Source organism: Nelumbo nucifera, chromosome 1, assembly GCF_055504915.1.
Source record: "Nelumbo nucifera cultivar China Antique chromosome 1, China Antique-T2T, whole genome shotgun sequence".
Lineage (NCBI taxonomy): Eukaryota > Viridiplantae > Streptophyta > Magnoliopsida > Proteales > Nelumbonaceae > Nelumbo > Nelumbo nucifera.
The window spans coordinates 125,421,061-125,431,709 of record NC_142649.1 but is presented as its reverse complement, the minus strand read 5'-3'; the positions used below and the strand labels follow the sequence as shown (position 1 = coordinate 125,431,709).

Genomic DNA, 10,649 nt, shown 5'->3' with positions numbered 1-10,649 from the left:
AAATTAATTAGATTTTTAGGTGATTGCCTCATGATGGAAAAAATTTGGGGATTCCCCACCCCAACTGAGAATGAGTGCCTCGCCCTGAACCTGTCCCTCCAGTGAGGATGGAGTAGAGTGTCTTGACTTACGGGAGCGAGGGAACAAGATTGTTTGATTGAGGTGTTCAATAAGAAGGTAGGTATAGAAGCAATTGAATCCCTATTCTTGGACGTCGCCTTTGTCTCTTAGTCCTGGTACAAAGCCTTTCTCGATCCTCAATGCTGGTAGGTTCTCTTTCTCCCGGAACTCAGTGTTGATCGGTTGTCATTCAGTCCATTAACTTTCAAAAATTTTTGACCGTGTATCATGTCAAAAATTTTTCAGCTTCCGAGTTGCTTTACTCTCTTAAGTTTCCTGATTCCTCTTTAACTCGTTACCCCTGTGCGTTACTATACTCTAATTATCAATTAAATCAGCTGTGTCAACATATTGATTCCCAAACATGCACTTAGTACCTAATAACTAAGCTTCTCCTAAGACTATCCCTAATGCTACCCTTCTTAGGATTTTCATACGATAATATCCCCTTATAACGCTTACTTGTTAGCTGCTTTATTTATCATGCATCAAAGTCTAATGAAAACTGTGGTATTTGATTTGTAAACAGATGTGCTTTATTTATCATCAAAGTCTAATGAAAAAAACTGTGCTAAAGAGATGCTCCGATCTATTGTTCCAGTCACTGCCGGTAACTCCAGTTTTAAGAGATCGAAGAGCGCCATGTTTCTGAATGTATCATCAGGTTCAAACATTTGCAAGGCTTAAGAGTTGGTGCAACATACTGTTTTAAGGAAATTCTTACCCAAGTTGGTCTTAACTGCAAGGAATTTTTTTTTTTTTTTTAACCTGAAAACCTACGGCTAAATCGGCGATGGAGATGCATTAGCCATCGACTTCTTGCTATACAATTCTTAGGTTTGGGCTCAGGTCAGACTTGGGCTTTAGGCCCAATTCTTAGGTTTGGGCTTGCGTTGAGCTAAAACCCAGTCTAGCCCATCCCCAATGTTTTCAACCCGTCATTGACCTAGCTGATTGAATAGTTCAAATTGTCACCCAGCCTTGATTCCCAGTCTGGTTCTGTTGAAACTTGTTGTTTGGTAAAAAAATGTTGATTTGGTCAAAAACCATATGACCCAAGCAGTTCAACTATTGATCCATTCAACTTGGTCACTGGGTTGCAGGTTGCACACTCAATGTATATACAAACTTCCGAAGGCCATAATTTTGCACTTTAATGATTGATTGGGGTGATTTTCTTTTATTTTAGGTAGCTTTCTGAGATCTATGTCTCCCAAGGAGACAAAGGCACCTTGCCCCGCTATTTTTCCACAAAAAAAAATAATAATAATAATAAAACCATTTTGGGTCTCAAATTGCAATTTTTAACATTGCTAATTGTTTTACAAATAAAAGATTAAATATTGAATTTAAAAATATAAATTAAACATAAAATGATATTTATATATACATATATTACATCTCCAAAATAATTATACATTTTTTTAATGATAAAATACATGTATATATATATATATATGTGTGTGTGTGTGTGTATGTGTGTGTATAGAAAGAGAGAGAGAGATTTGATGATATGGTACGGTCTGACCCATTCAACCCAGATGGTTGAACCAGTGACTCTTGATCCAAAAGCAAAAGTGGGTCAACCTTTCGCATCAGTTTTTGAAGCATTTGAAGCATTGGCCCACCTTATTTGCACCCTTAGGAGTGTGTTTATTGATTCTACTTTGTTAGTAGTTGTATGAAGAGTCATCTCATAACTGGGCATGTGGTGTGGTTGAATTTTGTTTGCAAGGAAAAATAAAAAATAAAAAAAAATCCAAAAAGGAAAATCTTCAACGAAAAATAAAAAAAAAAATCCAAAAAGGAAAAACTTAGGAGGGACCGAGGGAGGGGTTAGGAGCAGGGAGAGGAGTTGTGACGTGGATAGTTTAATTTTTACACAATCTTATTATTTTAATTAGTTTACATTTTTTATTTGTTAGTGTTTTTTGTTATTGAACTTATAAGTAATATTTTTATAGTATTTAATTTTGGATTTCATATTAATTTTATTATTTTATTAATGATTACGTTTGCCTACCCTTGAATGGAATTTAATTAATATAATCAAATTTTATTCATTTGAATATTTTTATTACTTTTTAATTCTTATTTTTATTATTTTTTAGTACTGATCACATTATCATGTTTAATTTTATTGGTATATTTTTTTGTTAATGTTTACCCTATTTTTAATTTTGTTATGAAATGAGTTACTTTTTAATTAAAATTAAAATTATATAATTAAATAAGTTATTAATGGAAAACTGAACTGGTCCAGATTTGGTTTGATCAAACCAAACCTTCTTAGTGGAGATTTAATTAAATTAACTTTATAACTTAATTGGATTGTATTGTATTAATTAAAATTAAATTATATAATTAATTCGATCTGTTTTAATAGAAAACCAAATCCATTTACTAAAAACTGAACCTATCCAGGTTCAGGTTGATTAAGCTAGACCGAACTGAACGAACCATTATAAAGTTAAATGGATAATGGGTCGCACTCTTATATGGGTCGTCCAGATTAAGGTCATCTTCTTCACCCGGCCCTTAATACATTGTGGAACTCGAAAATTTTCAACTTCTCTTTTTTCTATGCTTTCAATTTAGATGCAGTCAGAGATTTTACCCTAACCTTTAAGGGTGTTAAGTTTGTGCTTCTCTATTGTTTTCTAGTTATGCGGGGGAAAATGCAAGAAGTTGTGCAATGTCCAATAGTCGAAGATCTCTCTCTTCAGATTCTTGCTTTGTCATATATTAGAAATCAGATTTTGCGGTTAAAAGATAAGGATGGGTCAAAATCAAGCAAACAACGAAAGATCTTAGGAAAGTAATAGATTTTAGGAGAAGAGGTTAATAGAGATATTTTAAGTAATGGTTTAGAGGAAATATCTTAGGAAAGAAAGAGAGAGAGAGAGAGAAGCATAGGGGGTTTGGATTAAGGAGAGGCCATCTAAAATACAAAAAAAAAAATTATAACTTATACTATTATTATATAATTTCATTATTAATTTCATAAAATATAAAATTATTATTAATTTGATTATTATGAAATATATCATAATTATTTAAATTTTATTTAGTTTAAAGTTATTTTGTTATATAATTATTTAACTACTTTTAGTATTTTGTTATTTAAAATATTTAAATAATTTTATTATTTAATTTTTAAAATTTTATTTACTTATTAAATAAAATAACCCATAAAATTAAAATATATATTATTATTACAAAATTTTATTATAATATTTAGGATAAAAGACTTAAAACTCCCCTAATATTTTTTATAATTAGTGAAATCTCCCTCTTTTTTTAATTGTACTAAGCCCTCCCCTATCATTTCAAAATAGTGGAGTCCACTTCAGTGACACAATCAAACAAGATAATAGAGAGATACCGTGCCCACTATTCACTACAAGATAATGAATGGGGCCCACTTCAGATATATTTGGATCTTGGAGAAAAGATTCCACATAAATCCAAAATCAAAGGATTTTCAAGATTATTAAATTTCTTTAAAATTCTGATATGCCGTTGCTTCTCTGAGATTCCATTTTCTGGCATTACTCTTCAAGTTAATTGTGTATATATACGAGGTTGAGGAATCCATCAAAATTTAATTTCTATAAGTTGTAACGAGATAAAAAATCTTGGTGGGTCTTGCCTGATGTCTACATGGAAAAAAAAAAACATCTAATCTTGGAAAAGTAGATGCTATTAATTAAACTATTGCATCTCCCTATTGTCTGTTCAGATATCTGTGTTTTCTGAATACGGTCATTAGTCATGGCCAAAGGATCATAAAAGGGAGCAAAGTTGAGTTTTAAGGAAAAGTTAATGTCACAACTTATACAGATCTTGATAGATTATTAAGGGTGGGGAGGTCTTTCTCTAATGACATCAATCATTAGGGGAGGTTTTAGTATAATTTAAAAAGTGAAGGGAAGTTTCAGTATTTACAGTAAATATTAAGGGATGTTTAAGTTTTTTGTCCTAATATTTAAATAATTGTTAAATTTTTTAATTCAAACTTTCTTTAAATATATATACATAAAAAGTGGGGGAGAAGATAAATAAAAATTAGAGATAATTTAGAAGAGAAAAGAAAATTTATGAGATAAATAGGAATTAGGGATAGTTTGGGAGAAAGTGGGGGACAGCGGTGCCATGTGACTAGTTCAGAATAAGAACAAATTAGAGTAAGGATTGACTATACAAATGACTCATTTATCCTTCCTAAAAAATAGGTACTCGCTATATGAGTTTTATTAGTTTCCTAATAAAAATGAGAGGAAAAAGGGAGATCAGTCATACTGAGGTGGCAACTCAACAGGTTTGTAAAGGGAATTTTGCACTCCTCTAAAATTGCTAGGCTGGGGTATAGAACATTAATTATATCATGCCGCAACATTTATAGTTTGTGGTACAAAAAATGCATCCAAGCAAATAACATGCCTGAGTTGATAGAGTTAAAACCCATTTAGAAGCAATTTAGAACCTCTAAGAAGAAATACAAAAAGGAATGAGAGGTCAGGGGTTATTATGTAGATGGGAAAAAGAGGTAAATAGAGATGTCAATGGTTCAGGTCCAGCATGGGTCTGACTCAACACAAAACTGGAATAATTGCCAATCCAAATCTGCCCAACTAAATGAGGAGGGGAGGGGTGAGCATGGGTCAGTTCAGTTTGATTCCATGGAAAAACATAGAACCTAGCCTATAGGGGTCGGTTCCACTTTTTTGGAAGCAGAATCTATCCTTTGAAGGTCGGTTCTAGCTTTGGCAGTTCCAAGGTCTACCCCTGAGACCTGTTCTTTCTTTACTCTCCCCCTTCAAGAAAAAAAAAATGAAATATGTCATTCAATAACTTGATTTTCAATAATGATAATATATAGCTTAAAACTTGTATTGTTTTTATTGATTAAATTTAGTAATTTAATATGTAGATTATCATAATATACTAATATATGGCTGAAAATTTGTCATTATAATTTAAATTTTACAAATATTACCCTTTACATTATTTATTATACATATACAAATATTAAAATAAAAACAAATGATCAAATCACTTACGTAACATGATGGTCAAGTGAGACCATCGCTTTTCTAATTATGAGTGCTTGGGCTAAAATCTTTACATCTTTAAAAATATTTTGGGGTTTATTTCAAGGCAAGTTTAATTTCAAGGCCATTTCATCGGGTCGATTCGGGTAGGATAATCCCCTAGACCCTGGAACCGACCTAGGTTGGAGTCGGTTCCAAGAATTTAGAACCAATTTAGAACCAGACCCTACCTTATAACAAATCGGATAGGATCGATTCAAGACCAATTCAAAATTGGTTCCAGATAAAACCTACCCATTTGCTCACCCCTAGGAGGGGCTACTTGATCTTTTGGTACGGCCAGGCTTCACTTGGGCTTTCCTACCTACTGTGTATGAAGAGAAGAATTATTGAATTACTCTCCAAAACCTCTGCTAGCACTGTTTAAGCCTTTTTGTTGGAGATTGAAGTACAATGACGTGGACTCATGATAATAGGAATAGGAGCCCACAATTAGCTAACTACTTCTACTGCTTGACCGACTCTCAAGAAAATGCTACACAACAAAGTAAACAAATCAAATAACAAAATAACCAACTCCTATCATTCGGTCTATATGCATGTCAAATTAAGCATTCCATACTGAATTTTTGGCAATGCTCATGAAAGATGGAAGACTAGGACACACAACATGCACACACAGAGACAAAAGATGGAAGAAGAAAGAAAATGGGAGGATATGAACCAAGATTGTTTGATCGAGGTGTTCAAGAAGGTAGGAGAGGAAGCAATAGAATCCCTAATCTTGGACGTGCCCTTTGTCTGCAAATCATGGTATAAAGCCTCTCTTGATCCTCAATGCTGGAAGGCTCTGTTTCTCCCCAAACTCACTGACACTCCATGGCCACCATTCAACCCATCGGAATTCAACAATTTTTCCAGGAGATTTATGAAAGAGTTCCATGTCCAGAACTTTTCTGTACGTGGGTTCTTAAAGTTTGTGATTAGTCGAAGCCGCAGATCTGCTATTTTACTTGCACTTCCAACGTGCTGTACTCTTGAAGACCTCGAATTTGTATCAGACGAGTAAGTTCATTCTAATTCCTCTTAATTAACTGTTAAAGCATTAAGCCATGACGACATTGACTAACATCACTATCGTCTGATGAAATCTGTGTCGTAATACTTCTGAACAGGTTCCCCGCTCTGCAATTCTTGATATTGTCAGATACTGTGGCGGGAGAAATAGATGATTATAGTGTTTGGCCACCTATGAGTAAATTCAAGGATTTGAGAGGCTTAACACTGGGGTTATTACCCAACTGTCTGGAGGAGTTCCTCACCGATGTTGGTCTCAACTGCAAGAAATTTGAATCCTTAACAATGAGTGGTCCAATTAACAGTGAAGACGCATTAGCCATTGTTACCCACTTGCCGACGATAAAAAGCTTGCACCTTCGTGGGTCTAGGCTCCTTCGTGAGGATCTAAAGATCATATTAGAAGGTTGCAAGGAATTGTGTTTGTTGGATGTTAGAGACTGCGTTGGTTTTGAGGTTGACGACGAGATACTGAAGCTTGCTTCTCGATCGTATCAGCACCTTCTTGTTTGAGGGTTATTCGTGCAATGATGTCACTTTTGATGCATCGACTGTGACTACTATTGTAAAGAATGTAAAGCGTAAATGTTTTTTCAAGTATGGCTTTAGCCTTTAGTTTTAATGAATAGGTAAATATTTGCTAAATGGTGCATGTTATAGCTAGTTGGACTGTTGGTCATGTTTTTTTTTTCGAACTGATCATGTCCAATTCAAGGGAATACTTATTGATTTTAGGAAGTGCTTTTTTCACTATTATTTTAGAAAGTGCTCTTTAAATCTCCAGCATTTGGTGTGGTGAACTTTTACTACAACTTTTACACCAACATTTCTAAGGGAGGAAAAAATAAAAAGATTTTAATTGGGATCCACCTATAATAAGTAGGGCTAATATATAATTTCAAGTAGAAATCATTTTTTAATTTTTTTAAATAAGAGAAGAAAAAGAAAATTTTCAAGTGAGGTCCACATATAATCTTCATACGGGCTGAGCCCTTTGAACGGATTCTTTAACACCGGCACAAAGAGAACGAGCTCATGTTCGAAGATGAAGATCGAAGAGGATTCGCACCACGCCACAGAACGAGATAGCTAACAGATTCCATAGGGAGAGAACAAAGAACCGGGACGAACAAGAGAGCTTACCGAACTCAAGCAAAATGCAACGAGAACCTGGAGGCTGTCCTGCGCCTGAATGGGATGAATGCCTCGGCAGTTGGGTACTGACTGAACCCTCAACACGCCTGCAGTAGAAAGTGGATAATATAGATGACCAACAGAAGAGGGGGGCTCGACCTAACCATTTAGGTAGGGGGAGCTGGAGTTCGTTAGCATTCCCTTTTGATCGCTGACCGTTCCCTGCTGACTTTCCGGAAGCTGCCCTTGCTGGTTGTTTTTTGAAAGGGAGGGAAACAAGGAGGGGCTATCTGGGTAGCGAGATTGACCTTTTTGACCTCTGAGAGATATAAGAATTTTGATCAAACGTAGGATCCAGTTATAAATTATTTTCAATATTTATTAATTTATATATTAAATAGTTCTTTATTTAATCCAATGGTATCCACTTGAAAATTTTCACTTTTTTAATTTTAATAATGTCACATCAATATTTTTTATTATTTTATTTATTATTTATTATGCATTTTTGGGTTAATGGTGGCCTTTTCAACTTAGTATGAGGTCTAAAATTATAAAAGGACGAAATTGATTTTATAGCAAAATTCAAGGGTTATCAGAGCTAAAATCCAAAAAATAAATAAATAAAAAACAATTTTGTTGTCAGTTTATGGCCATTGTCATAACAGCCGATCTGAGTCTGATGATAAAGCAAATTTACTCTCTTCCATCCTTTAAATTTCAGGATATTAAGATATTTAGGATAGAATTATCTAATAAATGAAGTTGTGGTTGCATATCGTCCAATCTAGGATGGCCAACAAGATCGGTCTGTGCTGTGTTGCAGATTGGAAGTTGTATGGGATTTAACATGAAAAATTAAACGGAAAAGTACGGATAGATTCAATGCAGAATTTTGATTTCCACCGCAGAGTTATAAATATTCAAAATGGTAACAACCTACACTTAATCGAATCATGGCCCCTTTTTGTAAATCGAACTGGTAGTACCGATTTTTTTATTTCATCAAACCGAAACTAAATCGGTACCACTGGTTAACCGGTCCGCCAGTTTCGGTTTTTGAATGGTTTGATTCTTCGGTTTTTTGGTTTTTTATATTTATAATATATATTATAAATATTTTAAAAATATATAATATATTTGTAAATAGATCATTATAAATATAATATAAGTATATATTTATATAAAATACATAAAAAACATGTGACATATATTAAAAAATATACATATAAATATATATACTGGTCGGTTCGGTTAACCGTCGGTTTTTTTATAGGTTAACCAAAAACTGAACCGGTTCTTCAATTTTTCAAAAATTCCAAACCAACAAATTTGATTAACCGCATGTTACAGTTTGGTTTTCTTAATTCAGTTCGGTTTTTCATGAATACCCCTACCAACACCCACCGTGAATTGACATTAATTCTGATCTGACATCTACCCAACAGTACTTTGAGCCCATAAAATTTGACCCAGGGCTGATCCGTCATTCTCCCAAAGTTAAATTGTTCTAGGACGAATTTCCAAGTGAAAAGGTGAGCAGTTCAATTGTTTGGATCAATTATCAACATGTGATGCCGTAATTATAATTTATAAAGGCATTGAAAAGAAAAATCCAAAACTTAATAATAACCCGTTTGACAGACCAGATGGATCAAAGATCCAACCAACTCGGTGGATTGATTTTTTACGAAGGCAATAATGGTTTTTGTAAGTTCACCTCAATTAGGATTGTGAGCGAGGCATGATCTAATTATGGTTCAAAGAATCGATTAAGATATGCCCCATTCGAAACGCATGATACACAATCGATCGGATTAACCGATCTCGAAAAATGTAACAAAGTCACTCACTCCGGTTAAAATATCATATTATTCTCCCCGACTTCTCTCTTCTTTCCAAATTCCACTTGCACCCCCTTCTTCCTTAATTACCTGCATTGCATCCATGGCATAAACCGAATACCCCCTTTAATCCATAAAAAGGAACTAAATACCCCATTAGAAGGTTGCAATTTACAATTGGGAAACGTCTAAAATTGTCCTTGGATGACTTTTCTCGTGTCAACAAAAATTATTCCTAATACTAAGACCCTTTAGCTATGTAAGAAAAAGAGAAAAAAAAAATCAAAATTAATCATGTATGTATGTAGAGATAGTAACATCTTAAAAAGTAACAATTAAATAAAAACTAGAACCTTTACGAAACAAATAGTAATTAAAATTTTACACGAATTTTCTTTATTTATAAGAATATATACAAAAATAAAATATGTAGGCGTATATTAGAGACAGTAAAACCTGATGTTTTAAAAATAAAACCCAGAACCAAAACCACTCTGGCCACCGGTTTCTAGGTAGACGGTTCAACTGTCTAGTTCGAACGGATGGTCTGTTTTGACAAAAAAATAAAATAAATAATTAAAATAAAAAAATGGCCATAAACCATTGAACGAGTTGACGGTCCGATCGCATGGGTCAATGAGTCGTTGACCGATTCAACAGTTTTTGTCCAAGAACCGGGTTTGGGGTATAATAGAACCGGTTACTTGGATGGTTTCTGGGTCGAATGGTCTAACCGTTTGGGTCAATGATGGTTTCAAAGCCATGGTAAAACCTATATGGAAATGCTTGGAAATCCAATTAATATATGACTAGCGGAGGGGCCCTGCTTCGTAGGGCCTAGAATGGAACCGTGGACCCGTTGACCTATTGACCCGATCCTTGGCCAAAAACCGTTGAATTAGTTAACGACCCATTGACCTAAGTGATCAAATCGTCGACTCGTTGACCTATTCAATGGTTTTTGGCCATTTTTTTTAATTGCGAACCTTCCAGGTAACCAATTCCGTTTTATCTTAATCTCGATCCCTGGCCAAAAATTGTTGAATCGGTCAACGACCCATTGACCCAGGCGGTCAAACCGTTGACCCGTTCAATGGTTTTTTATCTTTCTTTTATTTTTTTATTTTTTTTTGTCAAAATAGGCCATCCGTTCGAACCAAACAGTCGAACCATCGAATGGCATAACACATATGGTATTGCTTAATGGATCTCACACACTCAATTTTTTGCTTGTAATTTTTATGTCTGAACAGATCGTCCTTTTTTTTTTTATTTTTTTAATTAGGAATCGTCCAGGACTAGTTCCGTTTTACCCCAGTCCCGATCCCTGGCCAAAAACCATTGAATCGGTCAACGACCCATTGACCCGAGCAGTCGAACCGTTAACCCGTTGACTTATTCAATGGTTTTTGGTCGTTTT

General features: G+C 34.3%; 1 protein-coding gene across 1 annotated transcript; it reads left to right on the top strand.

Moving 5' to 3' along the window:
• Positions 1–5,865: 5,865 nt before the first annotated feature.
• LOC104609800 (F-box/LRR-repeat protein At3g48880-like) lies at positions 5,866–6,764 on the top strand. Its single transcript, XM_010276186.1, has 2 exons — positions 5,866–6,239; positions 6,350–6,764. Exons 1-2 carry the CDS (start codon positions 5,866–5,868, stop codon positions 6,762–6,764), a joined length of 789 nt encoding a protein of 262 aa, XP_010274488.1.
• The last annotated feature ends 3,885 nt before the right edge of the window (positions 6,765–10,649 follow it).